The sequence below is a fragment of the Xyrauchen texanus genome, chromosome 33 (genome assembly GCF_025860055.1).
Source record: "Xyrauchen texanus isolate HMW12.3.18 chromosome 33, RBS_HiC_50CHRs, whole genome shotgun sequence".
NCBI classification, from domain to species: domain Eukaryota; kingdom Metazoa; phylum Chordata; class Actinopteri; order Cypriniformes; family Catostomidae; genus Xyrauchen; species Xyrauchen texanus.
The window spans coordinates 10,753,555-10,780,258 of record NC_068308.1 but is presented as its reverse complement, the minus strand read 5'-3'; the positions used below and the strand labels follow the sequence as shown (position 1 = coordinate 10,780,258).

Below are 26,704 nucleotides of genomic sequence, written 5' to 3'. Positions count from 1 at the left end.
TCTCTCTTCTATCTGTCTGTCTGTCTTCTATCTGTCTGTCTGTCTAACTGTCTGTATCTCTTCTATCTATCTGTCAGTCTGTCTTCTATCTATCTGTCTGTCTGTCTAACTGTCTGTCTGTCTCTCTTCTATCTATATATCTGTCTGTTTAACTGTCTGTCTCTCATCTATCTGTCTGTCTTCTATCTATATGTCTGTCTGTCTAAATATCTGTCTGTCTGTCTTCTCTCTATCTGTCTGTCTTCTATCATCTATCTATCATCTGTCTTTCTCTATGTCTGTATGTCGGTCTATATATCCTGTCTGTCTGTCTTCTATCTGTCTGTCTGTCTGTCTAAATGTCTGTCTTTCTCTCTTCTATCTATCTGTTTGTTTGTCTGTCTCTCATCTATCTGTCTGTCTGTCTGTCTTCTATCATCTATCTATCATCTGTCTTTCTCTATGTCTGATGTCGGTCTATATATCCTGTCTGTCTGTCTGTTTGTCTGTCTGTCTGTCTATATATCTTGTCTGAGAAAGAGCGAGTGAAGCACAGCAGTGCGGCGTGTTAGTGTGTTTGAAGAAAGTTACCCGTGAATCATTATTGTGTGTGAATAAAGAGTTGAACTTACTTGAACCTTGCTTCCTCCTTCCCATACTGACCAGTCCTACTACACGACATTCCCAGATATTTTTTAAGGATACTTCTTAGAACTGTCTTCTGTGCAATGGAATATTGAAATGTTGGCCAACACCAACAGCTGATAATGTTTTTTTTCTTTCTTTCATTTAAAATAGCTGAATAGATGAACACTTAATGAAGGGAGGAAGGAGAGAGGGAGAAAGAAAGGATGGCTGTTGTTATACAGTGAAGCAAATGGAGAAGGGGTGGAATGAGAGAGTCTCTAGGGAGGTAGAAAAGGTAACCAGGAGGGAATAGAAATGTAATGAGAACCCACGTTCCACCCTTTAAATCTGCTGTGTGCGACAGTTATGTCAAATGATCTTTACATTTGTTAACTGAAGAAAGGCTGCAGGAATGAGATCCAAGAGTGAACTGCATTCTCTCTGCAATGGCAAGGTCACAGCTACATTTGTGCTGAACACTCTGCTTGTGGAATCCCATCATTTAGTATTAATTATAGTGAAGTGAAAATCCTGACAGACTAAAGGGAAAAACATTTTCATCAAGCTTTTACCCCTCCTCTCTTGGAGAATCGTGGATCAGCTTGCTTTCTAAGCACTGCACACACTGTACGTATATTCACAGTGAATAATGCTGCATCAGAGAGATGGATTTCTGATAATGAAACCCAAGAAGGGTGACAGCCTTTCAACACCTAAATCTCAAACCCTCCATGACACACACAGAAAATGATGTGGCCCATATGTTGTACTGTTGGACAGCTAGAAGTGGTTATGCCCAAAAAGTAAGTGTGTTTGTGCTTGTGTGAGTGAAATATAAACAGCTGCATCAGCCAGCAGTGTCATTAGTGCAGATTAGTCCAGTTGAGTGCAGTGCCAGCACTAAAACCCAAACTCCCTCCCCCACACAGCAGCATCACTGACCTTGCCAGAACCAACACTAAACAAACAAACTTTCACACTACTCCCATTAGGCAACATCATATCATTTACTGATACATCTCAAGAGTCTTTGAAACATAGACTGACATCTGAGATGCTTACAAAATGGAAAAGTTGCAAACTGTTTCAGATCCAAGGACCATCAGCCAAAGAGTGACCCCAAATATAAAAAAGCTAGATTTATAACCTAAAAAATATTTTTCCTTCTGTATCATTAATGTACAATATTTTAAAATCAATTCTATACTGAACAAAAATATATAGTATGTTTTGATATTTGTAAACTGATTTTTAAATCCATTCACAGACCCATGTTGTGAGGTAAGTGAGGACCCAAAAGCGATATAACAGAAAGCAGTCTTTAATGAAGTTCAAAATTAGATCACTACAAAACACAAAGTCTTCTCCTTGAGAGGCGAAAAGGTTAACATAAACAATCCGCAGCGCGGACGAAGAATGAAGGGAGCAGTCCTCAGCGCTCCTTAGCGGGCCTCCCTTAGGCGGCTGCCGGGGCTTGCAGTGTGACGCCGACAGGCTGTGGATTCCCCTGGGGTTGGCAGGGATAGAGGGGAGAGCGTAGGCACCAGACCTCTAGCAGCAAGGGGCGAACTGAATAGAACACAAATCCAGGTGGTTAACGGAGAGAGGGGTGCAGAGGAGCGGGAACACAGGACAGGACAGGACAGGACAGGACAGGACAGGACAGGACAGGACAGGACAGGACAGGACAGGACAGGACAGGACAGGACAGGACAGGACAGGACAGGACAGGACAGGACAGGACAGGACAGGACAGGACAGGACAGGACAGGACAGGACAGGACAATTCTGACGGTAGACAGAAACAGCGTGTAGCGTTCTCTAGTGAGACTCAGACAATGAAGGCAGAGAAAGCAGGGAAAGAAGTAGAGCGCTAATCAGCAGGGAAAACGGAATCAGGTGGGGAAGAATTAGACGAAGAATTAGGGGGAGACGAGAGACAGCTGGGGAGCGAGGGAAAAGGAGAGAAGTAACAAAAGAGGGCCAATAGATGGCATGAGAGTAGAAGGAAAGAACAAGAGCAAAACATACGATATGACAGGACAAGACGTGACACCCCATACAGGACCACCATTCTCCTGACAACCATCGTGAAAGCTAAGTCAGTTAAATAGACATTACATTTGAGACATCAAAAACATTATATAAAAAAATATTATGCTTACAAAATGTATTCTATATAATAGAAAATTATCAAAAAATTCACAGACATAAAATCCCACTTAAATGTCTTTTTATTCAATTATTTTTGAATTATTTATAAAATAATAACTGTTGCACTGACAATCACAGAGGATCTCTGTTTCAGCGTGATATGAATGACACAAATTATTGACAAAAAAATATATAATATTAATAGTAATAATAATAATAATATTTTAATGATAATTATTTAAAATATTATGTTAATAGTAGTATTTATTATTTAAAAAAAATCGTGAGGTTATTTCAAAAGATATTTTCTCATTAATCATATTAGAGTTTAATTAATTGAATTGTCATTTTTATTCAAATATATGTAAATTATTTCTGAACAAAAACACTGACAATCACAGAGGATATCTGTTTCCATGTCATATGAATGGCCCATGTACACAAAAATATTATATATGTTATTATAAATAAATCAGAGTCCAGTCTAGCGTAATCACACCGGGTTGATCCTACGTGCGAAAAGGTTAAATCTGCTGTGTGCGACAATTAAAAATATCTAACACAGGTTAAATGATCCAAAAATGAGATCCAAGAGTGAACTGCATTCTCTCTGCAATGGCAAGGTCACAGCTACATTTGTGCTGAACACTCTGCTTGTGGAATCCCATCATTTAGTATTAATTATAGTTATAATAATAAAAAGTAACAACAAAATAGTAATAATTAAAATACTTGTATATATATATATATATATATATATATATATATATATATATATATATATATATATATATATATATATATATATATATATATATAAAATATGATAATTCTAGTAATTATTATTATTATTTAAACATGTTTTCATAAGATAAAGATATTTTCTAATGAATCATATTACAGATTAATTGTATTAATTTTTTTATTGGATTACATAATAATTATTTCTTAACAAAAACATTGTTGCACTGATGGCCCATGTGCCTGTATTTCATTTAGTGACAGAAATATTCTATTTGTTATAATGAAAGATATAACAACAGTAACAACAACAATAATTATTATTTTAAGTATAATTATTTAAAATATACTAATACTAACAATAATAATAATATATTATATTATACTATTATTTAAACAATTTTTATAATAAATTATAATTTTTCTCATGAATCATTTAGATTGCAGACTTATTGCACTACAAAAGACACCCAAATATGGCACCAACAGTACAATGCTGAATTATGTTCATTCAAATGCTTGATTCGCACACAGAATCACTGCGTCTTCTGGAGAGAATACTGGCAGTACTGGCCATCTGTACCCGACTAGACGTGTTCCGGATATGACGCAAGACGCGCCGCATTTAAACTTGTTTTCATTATCACGGAAGAGTGACAGGAGCGTTTCTACTAGAAAAGTGAGCAGTAATCCTTATCGTAAATCAAAATTTCTTTGTTTAGTTCACTTCGCGTTTTAACTCTCTTAAATCATAACGCTACTGTATCGGTTTGTTTTCAGTAACTTCGACTTTATTAGCTTTGGGGCTCTCTGGCTCGTGTTCATTTGTTCATGTTGTGAACAAATTTCAGACCTTTCTTGTATTCTCAGCGTGGTTAGAGTTAAACAGTAGTCCAGCAATGGCAGCGAAGGGGGCCAAAGAGACTCTTGTGAATAGACTGGGCTTTAAAAGCAACACCAGCTCAAAGTCAGTGGAAATGGAGATGGAGAAACTGAAGAGAGAAAACCACCAGCTGAAGAAAAGTCTGGAGGAAATGAAGGGGAATGGAAAACATCAGCACACACATTCAGACTCTGATAGAGCCAAATTTCTCGAGGTGAGTTCATGATTTACACATGAAAGCTGAAAAAATGACAAGAAATATGATCTCAAATCATGAATCTCTCTCTCTCTCTCTCTCTCTCTCTCTCTCTCTCTCTCTCTCTCTCTCTCTCTCCTCAATTCAATTCAGTCGAGCTTTATCGGCATGACTTGTGCAGTATTGCCAAAGCATTGGCCATTACATGAGCAATGAACAAATGAATAATTATGTAGTACATATAGAAAATATGAATCAATCAATAAATAAATAAATACATGAATACATTCTCCTCTCGCTCTCTTCTCTTTATATATTGCCAAAGCATTACAAGAAAACAAACAAGTGAATACAGTAAAATGAACAAGAACAAGAAGACAAAACATAACTAGACAAGAAACAACTAAGGAAAGAAAGACATGTGCTTGGATAAAAATATATAAATAAAATAATAAATATATGACAGTAGCTAAACTACAGTGCTGAAAAAGGTGCTGGATGTGTGTTCATTTTGTAGTTTGTGGAATTTGTTAATGTGATTGGCCACTGAGGGTGAAGTGGGTCCTTCACGAGTAAGATAGCTAACGGTTTAATACAGTATAGTCCAAACCTTGAAAGAAAGTTTGAATGGTAATATATACATGTACATCATTTCAATTAATTTATTGCCATGTTTTTGTCTTTTGTATTTTATATTTCTTGTTATGTTTGATTTTCTTCCTTTTTAATAAATCATTAATTATTTTGCAGTACCTTTTTTATTGTCATCTAACTGGCCTAGACAGAATCTCTTTTTTTTGGTAGCCAAAATATTTAATAAACACACCCAAGGGGCAGGGGATGAGTAAAACTTTATGAGAGGTGTTTGAATTTTGCAGAAATCTGCAGAGGGATCTCGATTCTATGTGTGCCTACTTATACTCTCTCTTTTGAATTTGTAAATTTATTGATTAATCAATTAATTAAAAAAAGAGTCATACATGACTATGTTTTAAAGTGAATAAGTATAACAATTTTCACTTTTTAAAATTCAAATCTGTCGTAGAGGATTTTGGCTCTGGAAACGTTGAGGGAGAAGAACTCTCAGCAGCTGCTGGGGAAAGACCAGGAGATCTCAAGCCTCAGACAGCAGCTGCGAGCTGTGCATGGGGAAGTGGTGTCCTCACTGCAGAACCAGCTGGAGCAGAAACAACAGGAGGCAGAGCAGAGAGAGACACAGTTCCAGGCGCTCTCAAAGGAGACAGAAGACCTGAAAAACAAGTATTGTGCTGTTTCTGAGAGGTGTGATGGACTCAAGAAACAAAAGGCTGATTTGCAGGTACAGACATTTTTTAAATAATTTCAGAAGTGTATTGTTAGGAATTTTGTTATTGAAAGTTTCTGATTGAAGTGATAGTTCACCAAAAAATAATTTACTCACCCGTATCTTGTTCCAAACGTGCATGATTGGTTCTCTTCTGTGGAACAGAAAAGGAGAAGTTTAGGAGAATGTCTGAGGTGCTCTCTTCCATAGAGTAAAAGTGGATTGGGCCAGGGGCCGTCAAGCTACAAAAAAGGCTAAAAAAGCACCATAAAAGTAGCCCCAATGACTAGATTCCGGTTTCATTACAAGTTAAGCATAATCAACAGCATGTGTGGCATAATGTTGATGATTACCACAAAAATAATTTTGACGTATCCCTCCTGTTCTTTAAAAAAGCAGAAATGGAGGATACAGTGAGACACTTACAATGGAAGTGAATTGGGACCATTTTTGAAAGGTTTAAAGGCATGTGAAGGCAATCATTTTATTAAAGAACTTGCATGAATTCTTCTGATAAAACTCATGTATTATTTGAGCTTTTAAGTAGTTAAGTAGTAAAAAGGGTTTTAAGGTTTGTTGACATTACATTGTCATGGCTACGAAGTTGTAAATTTGGCTATAACTTACACAGAAAAGTTTATTAATTAAATGTATCACCCTAAAATCCCGTAATTACACGCATATTTTTTTATGTCTTGTGGCAATACTTTTGAAACAGTGTTTATTGTAACAATTACAAATTGGACCCATTCACTTCCATTGTAAATGCCTCACTGTAACCCAGATTTTTGCTATTTTTAAAGAAAAGTAGGGGCAAGTCAAAATTACTTTTTGAGGGAATGATTGTTATGCTGTCGATTGAGCTTAACTTGTATTGAACCTCTCGTCATTATGTGTATGTTCACTCTTGTAACACCATTCTTATGAGCAAATTTACTTCTGGGCCTATTTAAAATTAGCACATTTTTTAAGTGTTTGAGATTTCCTGTCATTCAGAAACCTTGTTTTTCCAAGCAAACATGCATGATGTGGTTCACACACTAGATGGCACTATTTCATCAAACACAACCAGTAGCTTTTTTCTCATAGAAGTCACATAACTAGTCTCGAATTATATTATTATGATAATTTATTATTAAGCTCATTCACTGAAACTTATATTATTGACAACTGTACAGTATTGTAATCATGGTACTTGTTTTGATTTGCATAGAGACAATGTGCAATAGCTATTTTATTTACATATGCTTAAATTAAAGCTGAAGTGTGTAACAGCTTTCAAGTAATACTCATATTGGCATTAAAATGAAATCTATGGGCCTTAACTTTGTGCTATGATGTAACCTCAACGTAGCCTTTGCAAATGATGCTAGCAATTCATCCTGTTAAGAGATATCTTAACCTTCTGGGAAAAGTTGACAGGCTTATGGTGGTAGGCCCATTGATTGGAGGGAGTTTAGCATCAGCCGAAGTCTTACTACAGATCAGCTCAAGGTTTCTAATTTCCTGTACAGTTGAAGTCAGAAGTTTACCTACACTTAGGTTTAAGTCATTAAAACTAATTTTTTAACCATTCCACAGATTTCATATTAGCAAACAATAGTTTTGGCAAGTCATTTAGGACACCTACTTTGTGCATGACATGAATAATTTTCCAGCATTTGTTTAGAGACATATTGTTTCACTTTTGATTGACTATATCACAATTTCAGTGGGTAAGAAATTTACAAACACCAAGTTAACTGTGCCTTAAAGCAGCTTGGAAAATTCCAGAAAATTACGTCAACCATTTAGGCAATTAGCCGATTAGCTTCTGATAGGCTAATTGGAGTCAATTGGAGGTGTACCTGTGTGTGTATTTTAAGGCCTACCTTCAATCTCTGTGCCTCTTTGCTTGACTTCATGGGAAAATAAAAAAAATTACCTCTGTCTGGTTCATACTTGGGAGCAATTTCAAAACGCTTGAAGGTACCACGTTCATCTGTACAAACAATAGTAGGCAAGTATAAACACCATGGGACCACACAGCCATCATACCGCTCAGGAAGGAGATGCATTCTGTCTGAATACTGTATGAATGAGATCCAATTTAAATGATAGATAGATAGATAGATAGATAGTAAATATGTATATAAGACATTGATAAATATATACATTTAAATTTTATATAAATCAGATAATTTTTAAAGTACATTGATAAAATTAATATCTAAATGTTTATCGACATGAAGACATTTATATACATTTAAATTCTATATTAATTACATAAAAATTATATGTAAATTTGTATATGCATTAATACATATAGAGAATTTTTAAATCAAAGGTACATTTTGATATTTGTAGACTTAAAGGTACAATTTATATTACCGGTAGATAATATGACAATATTTATAGACTTAAATGCATATCATTTTAATATGAATAAATGAGATCAAATTTAAATGATAGATTGATACATACATTTTTTTAGCGTTTATAGAATTTAACGTGCACTTTGAAATTTTTTCCTCATTAAAAGTAAGTTTTACTGCTAAAGAAATTAATAGATATTTTGAAACATAGGTATAAAATCATGAGCAATCACATGAGATGAGGACTTCAGTCATATCAGTTGCTTTTACCTTATAAAAGCTGTTTTATTTTACATATAGAGGCCATGTTAGAATCACATGACCAGCCGAATACTACTTGCTAAATCTCAGTATCCACCTTGATATTGGACATTGATTAAATGAACCATGACTGACCGAGTAAAGTGAATTTCTTCAATGGCATCTGAAACTGAAAACTATTGATTTTAAATGACGCTGCATCCAAGCCACTAGGTGTCAGTGTAAGTCCAAGATGGCACAAATGCAAAAGTTACTGAGTGTACCTTTTAAATTATTATACATTTAAATTCGATATAAATTAGATAAAAAAAAAAAACATTATTAAATATGTATATACTTTACATTTAAAAATATAAATTTGATGTCTTATTAAATAAAATAAAATATTTATATTTTACTTTTCTTCTTGAGCTTGATGCATTTTTAAGCTTCATTTTATTTTTGAAATCTCACACATATTTATCTATTTTTATTTATTTTGTGACATGTTGCATTATTGGTGTCGTCGCAGGTTCCATCTGGAGAGCTTGCAGCAGTGCATGATCAGTTACGAGATGTAAGTTCACAACACAGATTTTTCAAATAAGACATCCGTGATGCTGTCTGCAGCTAGACTGATGTGTTTTCTTTCCTCTCTCTGTTATTGTGTACAGGCACTGGATAAGAACCGTAACTGGCTTGTTTATGACCAGCAGCGGGAGGCCTATGTTCAGGGGGTTCTGGCCAGGACCAAGGAGCTGGAGACACAGTTAAACAAAGCCAATCATGTACTCCAACAACAGCACACAGAAGCCAATTCAGATGGTAAATAAAAATCTGGCCTCCTAGATGTGATATACTAAAGAGGGGATGATATCTGGAAGTGACGTAGACCAAGAAGCAGAACCTCTCTTTAGAATCAGTCCCAGTTTTCTAAAGGTCCTTTAAAGGCAGTGGTGGGCTGTGCATTTAAAGTCTAGGCCTTCAGTGTGATTCATGCCATTAAGAAAACACAAGACACCCTATGCCTTTGGGCATCATACATTATGTCGCAGCTAACTAGTAATACCAACTGACATTTTAAAAACCCGTCCATGCACGAAAGCCAAAACTTGAAACGTCTCCTGAACAGAAATTCAAAAATAATAATTTTTCAAATGAATCTACCAAGAAGGTCTATAATACCTGGAAAAATCGATTTAATAATATTTGCGATTTATAATGTTATGATTATAATGTTTTATACACCTGTTTCTGCAGGCGTTGGTTCTACCTCACCTATACGTTAATTATTATGTGTTTGAAGATGATGTCCAAATATCACAAATAGAAGCATTTTAGTTATTTTGTTGATTCTTTATCCTTTGGAATAACCTGAGCAGGCTAACCTGAAAAGCTATGTAGCATATTAGTGCCTTCACAGCTGTAAAGTTGGACGTGTTTTGAGAACTGTAGACAATTCTGGTTATTTTAAAGCAAATATTGAGTGTAGTCAGAACCTGAAGAGTTTGTTGTACCAAGATGCACTTTCTGCAGATTAAGGGGGAGGTCCAGACTGCAGGATGCTCGTGTATTACATGACTCAGGCGATTATACTGTCATGCTTCTGTTTTTTGGGATAAAATACAATTATTCTGCAGGAGATGAATATGTAGTAATCTCAGTCTAGCTTTTATGTTTTAGTGTTGACTGAGCAACTGATCCTGTTGATAGATTATATTTATTATTCTTGTGTAGGAAATAACTATGTATTAGAAGCCACACAATAAAATGTACCGTATAAAAAGAAATACATGAAATACAATTAAACATATTTATTTGGACATGCATTATAAACATTGTATGCTAAAGTTCAATGTTCTCTATAAAGCAACTATAAAACAGTATGTATTATTAAAAGCACTGAACAATTACATTTAATTGACACTGAATTCCAAACGGTTTTCCAAATCACCTTTTCCCCATAAGGGAAGAGATGCACATTCTGCAAAGACACTCAAAAGAAAGTGAATTGTAGGCAGGTGGAAAATCACAATACAGTTCATTTCAAACATGATAAAACTTGTCACTACTGTACTTATCTAATAATTATGGTCTTTAACTGTAGAATTATCCATTTAGTATCACAGCATGAAAACACAGTCACCTTTTTATACTCCGTAATAATGCCATTTCAAAACACAAAGCATTCACATGCACACACACCTGTTAGCACAATAATGCTATTGTTTATGTAACTCATCATCACTCCGTTTCTGGACTTCTATTGAAGCTGGATCATAAGGGTGGATAATATTATTAATCCCAGCTGTTGACTTCTTGCCAATAAAGTGAAAAGAGCACACAAACAAATTATCCAAAGCTTTTTCAAACAGATGTTCCTAAATCAATCCTTCTGTTGGCAGCCAGTGGAAGAAACAGCATCTGGGACTGGAGCGCTTTGCTTTGCGTGTGGTTTCTGATCATAACATTGCTGTTTTAGATAAAACTTTAGTTTCGATTGATTACTAGGATAACCATTAATTGCACATATTGTTCTGGAAATTTGAAATATCTTACAACATTTAAAAACAGGGATGCCAACTCATCAGGTGTGAAAAAGGTGACAAAGTTGCGAATTATAGTTATAACCAAAGCAGAAAGTCACATTTTCCTCTTTAAAATGCTCATAATGGACAACAAGAAGCATCTCTTGCAGATGATTCATATGATTGATGTATCAATACTCATTATGTTTATATGCAACATCTGAATGCTCTATATAACCCAGTGGCAACATTCGTCCTTTCTCCTCTCCTCTGACACAGGCCAGTCAGGGCAGGCGGCCCAAACTGAGCTGGAGGCTGAACGGGCCCGGGCCAGCAAAATCCAGGGAGAATTTGAGAATTTGAGAGGAAGGTATGAGGAGAAGAGCAGGGAGTTGACACGGGCACAGGAGCAACTGCTGGAGGAGAGAAGAAGTGGATGGGAGGCTGTGCTTGATGAGAGGAGGTGTTCAGCGGAGCGAAGCGCCCGACTGCAGAGTGAGCTGGAGACGGCCAATTCCAGACTAGACGAGGAGAGGAAGAGGGTGGCTGAGCTAATGCTGCAGGTGATAAGATAGAAATCATGCAATGTTCATGTTTGCATTTATTTGCGCATTCATGTAAAATGTATAGTGCATTTAACACATGAAAATCTGTAACCTCATTTGTTTTGAAGCAGGAAAAGTTCACCCCAAAGTGACAAGTTTGTTTACTTGTTTCAAACCTGTATGCTGTTATTTTTTTGCATGGAACACAAAATGAGAATTTAAGAGACTCTTTACTCAGATTTTTTTTCCATACAACATCATTACACTTGCACACACGTGTCATACAACAGCTTTGTATGAAGACCAGACTGAAATCTTCCTCTTTGTCATAAATGTCAAATCTCATTTGCAAGGTGTCAATTAATAAGTGCCGCATTTACACACATTGTGCCAGGTTGGAAGGTGCTTAAAAAACATGAACGCAAATGAGATTTGAGAGCTTCGGAATAATGAAGATTTTCAGTGAATAATGGCTTAAATTTCAGTCGGTTCGTTCCACAAAGCGATCACATGGCTTCAGAACACTTGCAATATAGCACTCAAGTCGTATGGACTGCTTTTAAGATACCTTTATGGTGCTTTTTCTTATCCTTTTTTGAAGCTTAGCAGCATAAATCACCATTCACTTCCATTATATGGAAAAGAGCAGCACAGACATTCTGTCTAACTATTCCTTCAGTGTTTTACGGAAGAAAAATGTTTAAAGGAAAATATGTGGTTGGAACATGGGGGTGAGTAAATGATGAATGAATTGTCATTTGTTTGGGTGAATTATTCCTTTTATGATATCTCTTGAATAGTTTCAAGTTGCTTTTTTGACAGGTGAAGCTACTGCAGAAATCTCTGATGAACCAGCAGGAAGAGCAGAACAGAATCGCTCTGTTGGAGCAACAGGTATTTAGATCACTGTTTAACATCAGTTGTCATAGTCGAGCTGTGAAACTTCCAGCACATTAAACGGTGTCATTCCTGCAGATCCAGTTGTCGACTAGAGAGTCTGAACATGAAAAACTGGACCGACAAACCTTACAGCAACAACTGCACAAAGTTTTGAAAGAGCTGCGGAAAGCCAGAGACCAGATTACACGACTGGAGACTTGTGTAAGTTCTGAGATATTACCTGATGCATGCTGAATACCGCTGACGTGCTTGTCGTATGTTTCATATTAATAATGCATAATCATTTTTAATAGTTTTCAATTATTAATCGGGAAGGGTGTTTAAGTGCTTATAAACTGCAAATATGTTGTGACAGTTTGAATTTGTGATGGGGATGCGATTAAACATTTCGAGCCAAAATAGCTGCAGTTTTCCCCATTATCAAGGATATGGCCTCTTATCATTAACATTCAAGAGTCAACAATATTACTTTTCTATAAATAGCAGAATAAATATAGAAATAGGCCCCTACTGTTTTTTTTTCTGTCAGTTCTATGAAACTGTTATGCTTAATGCATCTTGTCAAGCAGGAAAAAACTGAAAATCATGAATGTTAAATTATGAAATGACAGTTCTTTATAAATTTGAGGTAATAAAATTAAAATTAATTCAAATCCGTTTTTTTTTTTAAATGTATATATAAATGTGATTTAATGCTGTTTGAATGGGAATTTAATACTATACAGGTGACACTCGAAAAATTAGAATATCGTGCAAAAGTTCATTAATTTCAGTAATTCAACTTAAAAGGTGAAACTAATATATTATATAGACTCATTACAAGCAAAGTAAGATATTTCAAGCCTTTATTTGATATAATTTTTATGATTATGGCTTACAGCTTATGAAAACCCCAAATTCAGAATCTCAGAAAATTAGAATATTTCATGAAATCAATAAAAAAAAAAAAGGATTTTAAATACAGAAATGTCGGCCCTCTGAAAAGTATAATCATGCATATGTACTCAGTACTTGGTTTGGGCCCCTTTTGCATTAATTACTGCCTCAATGCGGCGTGGCATGGATGCTATCAGCCTGTGGCACTGCTGAGGTGTTATGGAAGACCAAGATGCTTCAATAGCAGCCTTCAGCTCTTCTGCATTGTTTGGTCTCATGTCTCTCATCTTTCTCTTGGCAATGCCCCATAGATTCTCTATGGAGTTCAGGTCAGGCGAGTTTGCTGGCCAATCAAGCACAGTAATACCATGGTCATTGAACCAGGTTTTGGTACTTTTGGCAGTGTGGGCAGGTGCCAAGTCCTGCTGGAAAATGAAGTCAGCATCTCCATAAAGCTTGTCTGCTGAAGGAAGCATGAAGTGCTCTAAAATGTCCCGGTAGACGGCTGCGTTGACTCTGGACTTAATAAAGCACAGTGGACCAACACCAGCCGATGACATGGCTCCCCAAACCAACACAGACTGTGGAAACTTCACACTGGACTTCAAGCATCTTGGATTGTGTGCCTCTCCATTCTTCCTCCAGACTCTGGGACCTTGGTTTCCAAATGAGATGCAAAATTTGCTCTCATCAGAAAAGAGGACTTTGGACCACTGAGCAACAGACCAGTTCTTTTTTTCTTTAGCCCAGGTAAGACGTTTGACATTTGAAGCCCATGTCCAGGACCCGTCTGTGTGTGGTGGCTCTTGATGCAGTAACTCCAGCCTCAGTCCACTCCTTGTGAAGCTCCCCACACATTTGAATGGCCTTTTCCTGACAATCCTCTCCAGGCTACGGTCATCCCTGCTGCTTGTGCACCTTTTTCTTCCACACTTTTCCCTTCCACTTAACTTTCTATTAATGTGCTTTGATACAGCACTTTGAGAACATCCAACTTCTTTTGCAATTACCTTTTGAGGCTTTCCCTCCTTGTGGAGGGTGTCAATGATGGTTTTCTGCACAACTGTCAGGTCAGCAGTCTTCCCCATGATTGTGAATTCAACTGAACCAGACTGAGAGACCATTTAAAGGCTCAGGAACCCTTTGCAGGTGTTTAGCTGATTAGAGTGTGACACTTTGAGCCTACAATACTGAACCTTTTCACAATATTCTAATTTTCTGAGATTCTGAATTTGGGGTTTTCATAAGCTGTAAGCCATAATCATCAAAATTATATCAAATAAAGGCTTGAAATATCTTTCTTTGCTTGTAATGAGTCTATATAATATATTAGTTTCACCTTTTAAGTTGAATTACTGAAATTAATGAACTTTTGCACGATATTCTACATTTTTGGAGTTTCACCTGTATATTTAGGAATTATATTTAGATATTCAGATGTATAAACTATATATGTGGAATTTTAGTGTTATATTCATATATTTTTATAGTTTGAATATATATTTATATTTATAACTATATTTTCAGAGTTACATCAATATATTCAGGATTACATTTATATATTTTGATTTATATCTACCATATTAAAATTTCCAACTATATATTCAAGATTTACATTTACAATTTGCTTAAAATTTACTCATCCTCAGGCCATCGAAGATGTAGATTACCTTCTTTCTAAATCAGAACAGGATTTAAGATTTTTAGGAAAGTATATCAGGTTTTTAGCTTCATCCAGTACAAGTGAATGGACACCAATTTTTGATGGTCCAAAAAGCATATTTAGTCAGCATCAAAGTAATCCACACAACTCCCGCCGATCAAGTAATGTCTTCTGAAGTGAATCGATATGTTTGTGTGAAAAACGAATCGCTAATTAAAACTTTATTAACTTTAAAAATCGCTTCCTCTAAACACTGAATGCCTCACGCCGCAGTCGTGTGACGTCATCACGTTGGCATCATGCGAGAATTCAGAAGTTCCGCTCTGTTTACCACAGAGGAACGTACTTCACGTGAGGTCAATTCATGCAGCAGCCAAAGACGTTTGTCAGACGTGTTATTTTATATACAGTTATGTACATGTCATTACCCCTTTAGTAATTAGTCCAAGTACTCGAGTAGACAAAATGCCCATCCCTACTATAGAGAGCTGACAGAAGCGCTGATTTAAAAGTTAAAAACGTTTTAATTAGCTTTTTTTTTTTTACACAAACGTATCAATTCACTTCAGAAGACATTACTTGATCAACTGGAGTTGTGTGGATTACTTTGATGCTGCCTAAATATGCTTTTTAGACCGTCAAAATTTGGTGTCCATTCACTTGTACTGGACAAAGCTAAAAACCTGGGATACTTTCCTAAAATCTTAAATCCTGTTCTGATGAAGAAAGAAGGTAATCTACATCTTGAATGGCCTGAGGGTGACCAAATTATCATCAGATTTTCATTTTTGGGTGAACAATTCCTTTAAGGAAAGATTTTTGTGTTTAGTGCTTTCCATTAAATGATATGGACAAAAATGGTACTCCTTTAATGGAATGACTCAATCATTTCTATGTTTTGACAATCAGAAACAGCAGAGAGAGTCTCGTTTCTCGGAGCCCAGCACCTATAACAGGAGGGATTTTGAGAGTTTGACTATTCAAGATCGAACCACGTCTCCATCTAAAGTCCATAACACACTAGATGAAAGTATCCTAGAGTGTCCAAACTGTGGCGCTTCATACCCCACCAGTCAACACCGAGATCTTCTCGCCCACCTTGACTACTGCTTCAGCTGAAACTGTCTCACAAATACAAGAGAATTTTACCAGCTTCTTGCTACTGTGTGGATAAGCTTTATTTGTTATATACTGTAGAGCATTTTTTAAAGATTTTAAAGAAATCTCTCGTTTTTTTTATTAACTGCCGTTTTTAATTTCCCCCCGGTCAAATAAATGGTGTTTTGAATTTGTGAATTTGAACAGTTGTAGTGACTTTCCTAGGGTGTTCATAAAAGCACGTTTACACTGTATATTTAAAAATAAATGTATGAATTTAGATATGAATGTTATTTTCTTAGTTCTATTTTGGTGACAAGGATGCTGTTTCCCGAGCAGTTCATATACATGTAATGCCTTAATAATAATCAATATTAAGGCAATATTCACTTTCTACTTTCATGTATTGTTACTGATTTTTCTTATCAATGTTACACTTGCAAAATAACCAGAAAAGGTCAAACACTTCTGTACTGAATCATCTGCTTACATTATTAAAGGAAGAAGACAAAAAACTAAACAAAAAAGACGTGTTGTGTTGTTTCCCAGTTTTCTCATTTATCCATACGGTGGCTCTGATGTGTTTCTTGTGCAGTACAGATTCATTACTGGCCAGCAGTCCTAACTTTGCAAACCAGATCTGGCTTGAATAAGATTGCATGTGTAAATCCTGCATTAAACTATTTAAAGCTGGGACTAGTTGAAGCTAGAGTAGCTGTCGGAGAAAGAATCTATTAATGTGTTGATTCAAGGAAGGTGCCATGATTGATTTAACTGCTAGGTAAGCAATAAAAGCATGAATTTCTCAAAAACTAGTGTGTTTGTTTGTAACCCTCTTTGAATGTAACCACCCATTTTTTTTGCATGCAGAGTGTGACTAGATCCAAACCACCAAGAGTAATTATTACCCTTGACCCTTTCTCATAATTCTTTGAAACACTCACCTTTGTCTTTCCTTGTGTTTTTTTAAATATGACAATATAAATTCAACTAGTCTGATGAAAGTAGAGAAGCACAAAGTCCATCTAAAACCAATATGGACTGGTGCCCACTAGGGAAATAAAGCAAGGAGGGCTTCCAAGATTACTTAAAAATATACCACAGTTAGTTCCGGTCCTCGAATCTGATTGGACGAGAGACGTTCCATGAGCACTGATGGTATGACACCATCAGCACTCTTCACGCTTCACTGTGTGTATCACTCCACGTTCATGCTGTTCTAAACTAAAGTGTATCTGTAAGGAGTTACTGGCTTTATTTTTGTGTGTAATATGAGCCAGTTGGTGACAAAGTGAATCCGTTAGTCATTGTTTACATAGAACTGCGCTCCATGATCGCTGTATTACTAATACGTCACCAAAGCTAGGAAATAGCTTTAAACGGCATTAAACGGACAACTTCAGGATTAAGGCTCATGCTGAGAGGCACAACAGACTGTTTTATTACAGAACTCAAGTGCTTACCTTTTATCGGAGTTTCCATATTGGATACATACTGTTTAAAAGGACATCGCTGTTTCTATAGTGAATGACACTCGCACACCGGCTACCGCAAAATAGAGAGGAATATCCCCGCTTGGGCGTCTATTTTCCACTGAGAAAGCTGACAGCATCTCTGATTGGGTGTGGCAACAGGTGATTGCACACGCTCCATCTCTCTCTCTCTCTCTCTTTCTCTCACACACACGCACACATCCAGCCATCTATCCTTGTTTATCCAATAACTTGTTAGAAACAGCACAAGCCATGATACTATTTCTGAAATAAACGTTTTGAATTACTAATGGAGGCTTGGACGCATAATTTACCAGCAATGGCAGATTCTGATTCGTTGCGTAAGAAAGTAGTTCCATGCACAAATGCGTTTTTATGAGCGTACTCCTAATTTTTTCAAATGTACTTGTTCATTGAACTGTTGTATATAAACAATATCACACTCACAAGCGTGCTATATGGCCTTAAATCAGCACTGCTGTAATTACCTAAAGCCTAATCACAGCAGTGCTGATGTAGGGCCATATCGCACACTTGCTTGTGTGATGTTGCATTATTAATATATAATGTAAATAAGAATATTGAAATAATCTTATTTAAATGACACTAAATAATAATAAAATGAATTAAAATGACTAAAAATCAAGACTCTAATAGTACATGTTAACTGACATGTTTTATTTTCATTCAATGACTGCCTTTAACAACCGCTGTTTAAAAATGTAAAGTTACAGATACTTTTGGGATCACAAAATTAATCAAGTTGCACAGCAGTTTTGGTTAGAAGAAAAAAGTTTGAGTGTTCCTTGGAAAATAGCTTTAATTACATTGAGATGCATTTGCTGGATTTGATCGCTGAGTTCAATAATAAAAATTTTAAAAAATCATCTTGTTTTATGATAAGTTTATTTGAAAATGAAAAGTTAAGTTACACTGTACATCTGTTGTGCATTTAAAAAAAAAACGTTCTACACATTTTCACATTTGATGTGTGCAAAATGATTATGATTTCTCTTGTGATATGTTATGCTTTGTATTTTCATATCAGCAGGAAACTAAAACTGGAAAGAATACATCATCAAAACCCCAGTAGTGCAGTGATGGTTTAAGCAGCATCACAGAAACCTGTCATATGAAAAAAGTGAAAAACATATTAGTCCATTTTGACTTTCCTTGTTTTCATTCTGACAACTTTTGAATGGTAATGAGCTCATCAACATAATTAATGAGGCGTGTGGCTATCTTACCGGTGTGTGAAACGCGTCTGTATTTGCCCAGGAAGCAAATATGTTGTTTAATCTCAGTGACGTTCTTCTGGTCTTCAGGCCTGAGGCCATCGGCATGTCTGGAGAAGATGAAGGAGTATCCGTCCAAGCAGGTTCCATCGTAATCGAGTTCTCTGCAGGAGTAGTGGATGGCATAGTTATCGTAATCGGTGTCAATGATCCAGTGGTTGTCATCTGTGGAATGGTCAGAAACAGGCCATGAACATACACATGGCAAAGAGTCAGACATTAACTCTCTGGAATACTTGATTCTAATGCTTTTTTGCAATCAAATACGAATAGGCCTAGAGTTGGGAAATCTGATTCAGTTTATCAAATCGGTTCTTCCAAACCAGTTCAACAACCATTCACAACCGAGTCATCACTTGTGTTTTCAGAAGTCCCTGTGTAGCATTTTGATGAGACACTTTGATGTTCAATAAACCGTTAAAAAGATTAGTAGTAATTCTCAGTAATATAGTAATAGTATAATAGTATAATAAGTAATATAGTTCCTTACAAACTGTAGGAGTTTGAAATTGCCGAGCAACATAGCAACGTGCCGCGTTAATATGAAATGTGTAGTCACAAGCGTGCAACGGCTTCAAACATGGCTCACCCAATTGGAATTGGAAGTTGGAACTATGCGTTTATAATTGGGATTAATGACCGCAAAACTGTATAATTGTTGTCCCTGGCAACTTATTTCACATATTATAGGCCTATCTTCTCACATAGTAAACTTATTTCAACTTAAACCAATATTAACATGTCCATTTATTCTTTATTTGGTAATTGGCCATATAATAAGTGGCGTATCTGCTTTGCATTGAGTCCTGATCAATCTGTCAGGGTTTACTTTGCGATTAAGATTGGCTGATATAACAAGGGACTGTGTCATGTCAAATTTTCTCTTTGCATATACTTCGCAACAATCAGTCTACACTTACATCCAGTCTGCAGATATGCAGCGGCTCCCCAGTACTTCATCTTGAACTTGGCGGGATCTTCAGTATCTTCAAAAGTGCCAAACATGTTGGCGCACATCTCCCAGTTGCTGAAGGGTAGCATGAGAAGATTGTTAGGCGTTTCAGAACAGAGGAAGTACCATTTTTCCCCCTCAACAAAAACAAAATAAATCCTGTTTGAACTCACTTCAGAATGATGACTCTGCCAATAGCAGTGGCTGTCATTGTTCCATCCTCCTCCACTTTGAAATTGGCAACAATGTTATCAAGAAGGAAAAGTCCAACAGGGTCTTTCTTGGCCACGGCATACCATATACCTTGATACTGCAAGGCGAGTGAACAATTATGAGAACAATCAACCACCTCAAGCAAAGACACATGGAGCACATGGATTGAGGAAAATAATTTCACTTACCCTGTTTCTGTCAAAGTCTTGTTTGACTGTGATGTTGCTCACCAGACAGTCCTGTGCCCAGCATGTTGCTAGCACACAGAGAGCTACACAGAGCCTTAGCATGCTGCTATCTGTTTGAGCTGTTAAACAGTGGTAAAAATCATGAGTATTGGTAAATTAGTTAAGAATACACCAACAAATGTAATGAAATCCACAAGCAGAGCAGAGCAATTTCAAAATCCATATCTTTGTTGGATTTCAGGATTTTCAAACATCTGAATTCATCATTTCCAAGAGCGTACCTTGATCAGAGTATCTGAAATTAGTTTTGCTGTGTTGCAGCTGAATTTCTGGAAGGTGGATTTATATAGGACTAGGTTTCTGGGGGCATTTCATAGTCCCACCCAAAGACCCGAAAATCTGTCTCCACCATCTCTGTCATTGGATAAGTGTTTTTACATAACAGCAGGGTTTCAGGTCCAGGGGGAGCGTTACAGTGTTGACCTCTGCCCCTTCCCAAATGTGTTTTTCTTCAGCTTGCAGCTGGATTGTGCAAGAGCATTTGTAATGCTAAAGCAAACACCAGGAATTTTTTAGCACAAGTTATCTAAACACGTTCATTTCTAAATTATAATATTGTGTTCTCTGGAGCCGGTTCACATAGGAAGGTTTCTGTCATTTCAACGTAGAATGTTTCTAGGTTCATAATAGTAGTAGTAGTAACCAATTGGCTTACATTTGCTAACTTATGTGTGAAGTCATATTCTTACCCTTTTTAAAGTGACAAACCAAATTAAAAATGTGAAGAATTTCTGTCTTTTTTAGAACTTTTTGGTGCTCTACCCTAGGCTTAAACTAGCCTAAGCTGGTTTGCTGTCTTTAGCTGGTGTTAAAGATGGCAAACCAGACTGAATGAACTGTTGCTCTCATACAAGAAGCTCTAAAGATCTCGTCCAGACTAATGAACGCTCACAGTATATCAATGTTCATTCAAGATTTTCACTAAATAATACATTATATTTCAGTTTTTTCTCACCAAACCTTATCGTATGTCTTCAAAACAAGGCATGAGTCACATAAAATAATTTATTAGACTTCTGAATTATACTTTTACATCCTTATGAAGCCTGAAGAAGAGGTGGTCACTATAAACTGCCATTGTATGACATCACTGAGCACTCTGGGTGTGCAGCGGAGCAATTATCTGCATTTGTATCTACATCTGTTCATATGACAAAATTATCTGTCTCAATATTCGAATAGAACCAGATGTGGGCGGGGCTTAACCCGTTTATTGCATCAAAACTAAATGAAACTTTTTTTCTTTAATTACAAGTTTCTATTAATAAAATATGCCTTTAATTAACCTTTTCATAATAATAGCCTAATAATAACATTATTATACAATTATTATTTAAAAATATATTTTAAAAAATCTTACCAGATGAAGCTGAATTTGTAGGCGACATTAACTGTGGAATATGTTGTTAACTGTGGTTTCTCCTGGTATTTCAGATATTAATATCTGTATAACTCTTACATTTTCTGGAAGAAAGGGGTGTCAAGCAAAATGTGAAATGTCAAGCCAATAATAAATACAAATTCAAACATTAAAATAAAATCAATATAGCCTACAAACACATGAAATTCCCATAAGTCTATCAGGAATTTTCTACGATAGGACACCATCATTTAGTTAAATAATAATAATCAGAATTTTACATTTATTTAGCACTTTACCAGAGTTCAACATTTTCAAATTTAGCACAGATTAAAGAAGAATAATAAGAAAAGCATGTTTCACTTTCTTTATTTTACATAAGGAGGAATATTCCTAATAGATGAATACTCTATGGAGTATTTTATGGATTATCAGTCAAACAAATATATATTTTTTATATTATTAAGATTAATCCATTATTCTTTTTGAAGTAATTATCCGTGCCTTTCCGAATAAGGTATTCAGCTTCGGGCAAATCCCTACTGAGCACAAACTTTTTTCACAAATTCTCCCATTGTGTAAAGAAAACAATAGAAAGTCATATATGGTTTTTACAACAGAGGCTGAATAAACAAAGACTGAATATTTATTTTTTGGGCTAACTATTCATTTAAGAATAGCGCAGCATGGAGCAATATGTGTTGCAGCTTAAACTGAGTAGGCCTAGTTGGTGAGCAGACATAACCAATTCATTGCAAACAGAAGTTTGTAAATGATTGCTCAAGTTAAAATAAACAGTGTATGAGTAAGAGTAAAAGACATGCAGTGTGGAGAAAAAACTAGGGTGACCACAACCTACCACCATCAATACACAAAATGACCGATGGGGAACCCCCCTTATATTTTCAGCATTATTGTTTTGTTATTATAATGTTTGAATATTTGTACGAACGAATTTGTGTTAATTAAGCTTGTGTTGATATTTGTTTGTGAATCTGTGAATACATTGTTTGTGGCCCAAGCACTGAAAGTGTGGAGACCCTATAGTTCTTCTAAGGATTATTATTATTATTAGGGCCCAAGCACTGAAAGTGCAGAGGCCCTATAGTTCCTCTAAGGATTATTATTATTATTAGGGCCCAAGCACTGAAAGTGCAGAGGCCCTATAGTTCTTCTAAGGATTATTATTATTATTAGGGCCCAAGCACTGAAAGTGCAGAGGCCCTATAGTTCTTCTAAGGATTATTATTATTATTAGGGCCCAAGCACTGAAAGTGCAGAGGCCCTATAGTTCTTCTAAGGATTATTATTATTATTAGGGCCCAAGCACTGAAAGTGCAGAGGCCCTATAGTTCTTCTAAGGATAATTATTATTATTAGGGCCCAAGCACTGAAAGTGCAGAGGCCCTATAGATCTTCTAAGGATTATTATTATTATTAGGGCCCAAGCACTGAAAGTGCAGAGGCCCTATAGTTCTTCTAAGGATAATTATTATTATTAGGGCCCAAGCACTGAAAGTGCAGAGGCCCTATAGTTCTTCTAAGGATAATTATTATTATTAGGGCCCAAGCACTGAAAGTGCAGAGGCCCTATAGTTCTTCTAAGGATAATTATTATTAATTATAATGGTCATTAACCCTGACAACTTTTAAAATTACAGTCATTAGCTCTGCCCAACTAGAAGTTGGCCATTTTGGATTGAATATATATATTTTTTTAAATCGCAGGCCCTGAAATTTTGAATCCTCAATCTAGGGAATTCATGTGATTGTCAACAAATGTTGGCAATATTATGCCAAGACATTGAAGATGCTAAATTGCGAACAGATTTTTTATATATTGAATGGTGTTGCCATGGCGAGGCAATACATTAAGGGCAAAAACAGGAAGTTCCTTATATCTTCTGTGTGAATTCTATGATTATGATGAAAATTCAGCTGTATGTTTAGTAATGGGGGCTGATCACATTTATGCAGCTATTATGGGTCACAGTTATAGTGCCACCAACTGGCAGTAGGAAGTATGTCAATTTTAACAGACTTTTAAATGTATAGAAATCATGTTGTAACAGAATGTTCTAGAATTGTGTTGCTTTAGTTCTTTTATTTAAGTAAATTGAACAAGCAGCAAAAATCCTAATTTTGAGGAAAAAAGTTAATTTACTTTTTTTATGTGACCTATTATTAATTTGAATGTAAACAAATTTCTTCTATCCCATAGTTAAATGTAATAATTATAATCAAGCCATCCAGAGATTGGGTCTTTCTGTCTTCTGTCTCAATCGTCACATTGATATAATCAGGTTCCTGATGTGATCAAGCCTTATGCCACAAGATAAGACTGAAAAGACAATTTCAGGCATCTTTTTTTGAAGACAAAGGCCTCTGCAGAGCTGATGTCCCCATCACTGAATACTCTTTTGTTCACTTCCTGACTCTCAATCCTAAAACCTTGGTTCGAACGGCAACAGGACGTCTCAAGAACTCATCAAACTGGTTCTGTTGATTGGCTTGGCCATTAGTCTGGACTTAAAGAGATGTGCCCAAAAAGAGGACAAATCTACACATGCAGAGTTTTACTCCTAAAATACACACAAAACTGCATCACATATTCACTCAGAGATTGGGAAAAGATTCACAACAACTATTTGTGACAACAGTTCACACAAATGTAGCTGTTAATGGATAAATGAATGCATTGGTGATAGTTCAACCTTTCAGCACCAAATTGGACTCTATACTTTATTATATTATCCATTCCATTTATGAGAACATTTGGCAAAAAGCAGTTCACAACAATCTCCCATTAATTCCTATGGGGAGTTCTGCAGAGCTTGTCAGAGCAGGCAATCATAGCCAAGGGGGTCGGAGCAAAGCAAAGGGTCAATTACCTAGTCCCTTGAAGCAAGCAACCCCCTGGAAGCAACTCCCTGGAATGAAGACATTTTTGTAACAGAAATTGTGAAATTACACAGCAATTTGATTGAAAAACTGCAGAGACTGTGAATCAGAATAAAGAAAAATGATTATCACAGTCACTTGAAAAGAAAAGTGTCATTTGATTGCGATTACACACCATTAATATAAGTGAACAGAACTGATTATAGTGTCTTTTAACATACTCATTTTGATGCTGTAAATGGTTTATTTTCTGCAGATTTTACTATTACATGAATCAATCAATTAAATTAATTAACATTTGTTATTAGCTTTAATTTACCTTGGAGCAAATGTAGGTGTCCTCACTGATGCTATCCACAGTTTTCTTGAGCAACTACTGGGCAGCGCCATGATGATTCTAATTGACTGTTATCTATTTCTGGTCTCGAAACGCCAAGAAAAAATTGCCAAAACAAGCAATCCTGAGAAGAACAACAACCATTTAAGTTTAACTTGGAGTAAAAATGAATTTCAGGCTCAACAGGCTCAACTTGCATTTGTCATAACAACTCAGAATATTTAATGATATCAACGTAACTAACCTCAGACCATCACTTCATATCATACACACTCAGTTGAGGCACTGTCTTTAAAAAAAAACTGTCATCTTGACTCTGTGAAGTATCTAAATGTTTTTTGACCATTTTTACAAATGCAACACTTTGAAAATTACACAACCCGCTGAGAATTGATGCCAATGCGAGTGAAAATGCTGGAGACCTGAAATTGAAAACAGTATTGTGGAACACTTCTGCGTTCAGGAAAAATATAAATACATGCTCATTTGGGAATGAGGAATGACACAGTTTAATCCATAATATGCTATTCGCTATCTTTGTTTAAAGAAAACACTGTGTTTTTCGCTCTATGTACCTTGTGTAACTATTACCAGTGGCTTGGCAACATTTAAAATTATTTGGATAATTTTGGTAAAATCCCACTTAAACTATTCAAACACACATTACTCCCATTGGCTCTCATTGGAAAATAGCAAATGCGTGTCTGAGTAATGGCGGCCCAGCAACAGTTGCTTTGGTCAGAAATGCTTTTGAGGCAGGGCTAAGCGAACTGTCAATAGTAAACCACTTTTAAAGATATTTATCTGTTACGACAATGCGACCATCATTTTTATTGACAGTTTGCAAACAAAATGCCACCTCGGTTAAATCTCCCTGGCTAATGCTTGATGCGCTCTAGGTCCTTGTGGTGGCATAGTGACTCGCCTCAATCCGGGTTGCGAAGGACAAATCTCAATTGCCTCTGTGTCTGAGACCATCTGAGTGCGTTACTGTCACAAACTCCAGTTCCCGAATCCACCCCGCCCCTTCCAGCTCTCACACTCGTTCCCAATCACCCGAGTATTAGTTTCACCTGTACTGTTTGTATTCTCTATTTATATCCTGCGCTTTACTTTAGCTTTGTTGGTTATTGCTTGTTACTCTCTTTGCTTTGCTAATGCCAGTGTTTCGCTTAGTCTACCTGTTTGTTTGTTCTCGTTTGTTTTTGTATACTGATCTCCTGGCTTTGACTTTGCTCTCGTCTCAACTACGCTCCTCTGGATTTGCCCTCTGTACTATTTTCTGCAACTGAATCCATCTCGTCCAGTTTCGTCACAGTTACTGCGGAGACCTAGCGCGTGTGGAGGCTCAAGCTATTCTCCGCGGCATCCGCACAACTCACCACGCGCCCCACCGAGAGTGAGAATCCCATTATAGCAACTACGAGGAGGTTAACGTGACTCTACCTACCCTAGCAACCGGGCCAATTGGTTTTTTAGGAAGCCAGACTGGAGTCACTCAGCACAAGTCAAGTAAACTTGATGTTTACTTTATATTGAGTTTATATTTACATATATTAATTTATAAAAAAGTGGAAATGTGTCATTATCTAAATGAACTGTTTCTACTTGATCTGACGCTAAAATATTACTTTCGTTGGTGTAACGTGATATTTAGGTTGATTCAATCAAATATAATTGACTTGATTAAAGTTAGTTAATTTACAGTAGATGTCATCACATGAAGCACATTTTAAGTTACCTGACAAAATGTTTTTACAATGTGGAAATGTGGTGTTAAATATCAGATAACTCCCAGCTCAAGGGTGATGGTGATAG

The 26,704-nt window shown here is 36.2% G+C and overlaps 2 protein-coding genes across 2 annotated transcripts; one reads left to right on the top strand and one right to left on the bottom strand.

Moving 5' to 3' along the window:
- Nucleotides 1–4,147: 4,147 nt before the first annotated feature.
- Nucleotides 4,148–16,587, top strand: LOC127626517 (centrosomal protein of 55 kDa-like). Its single transcript, XM_052102348.1, has 8 exons — nt 4,148–4,598; nt 5,626–5,898; nt 9,010–9,054; nt 9,152–9,302; nt 11,285–11,568; nt 12,373–12,444; nt 12,526–12,651; nt 15,899–16,587. Exons 1-8 carry the CDS (start codon nt 4,401–4,403, stop codon nt 16,106–16,108), a joined length of 1,359 nt encoding a protein of 452 aa, XP_051958308.1. The 5' UTR covers nt 4,148–4,400; the 3' UTR covers nt 16,109–16,587.
- A 1,880-nt stretch (nt 16,588–18,467) lies between these two features.
- Nucleotides 18,468–20,636, bottom strand: rbp4 (retinol binding protein 4, plasma). The gene is made up of 6 exons (XM_052102353.1): nt 20,510–20,636; nt 20,229–20,347; nt 20,001–20,137; nt 19,796–19,902; nt 18,828–19,040; nt 18,468–18,705 (listed from the first exon to the last, which is right to left on the bottom strand). The coding sequence occupies exons 2-6, from the start codon at nt 20,328–20,330 to the stop codon at nt 18,686–18,688; spliced, it is 579 nt and encodes a 192-aa protein (XP_051958313.1). The 5' UTR covers nt 20,331–20,347; nt 20,510–20,636; the 3' UTR covers nt 18,468–18,685.
- Between the last annotated feature and the right edge of the window lie 6,068 nt (nt 20,637–26,704).

Excerpts from the sequence above, each read along its gene's own strand:
- LOC127626517 (XM_052102348.1), top strand. The coding sequence starts at position 4,401 with ATGGCAGCGAAGGGGGCCAAAGAGACTCTTGTGAATAGACTGGGCTTT. Across the intron at positions 4,599-5,625 it reads ATAGAGCCAAATTTCTCGAG|AGGATTTTGGCTCTGGAAAC; the intron begins GTGAGTTCATGA and ends AATCTGTCGTAG. Across the intron at positions 9,303-11,284 it reads CACAGAAGCCAATTCAGATG|GCCAGTCAGGGCAGGCGGCC; the intron begins GTAAATAAAAAT and ends CCTCTGACACAG.
- rbp4 (XM_052102353.1), bottom strand. The coding sequence starts at position 20,330 with ATGCTAAGGCTCTGTGTAGCTCTCTGTGTGCTAGCAACATGCTGGGCA. Across the intron at positions 20,138-20,228 it reads AAGACTTTGACAGAAACAGG|TATCAAGGTATATGGTATGC; the intron begins GTAAGTGAAATT and ends CTCGCCTTGCAG. Across the intron at positions 19,041-19,795 it reads TGCATATCTGCAGACTGGAT|ATGACAACCACTGGATCATT; the intron begins GTAAGTGTAGAC and ends ACCATTCCACAG.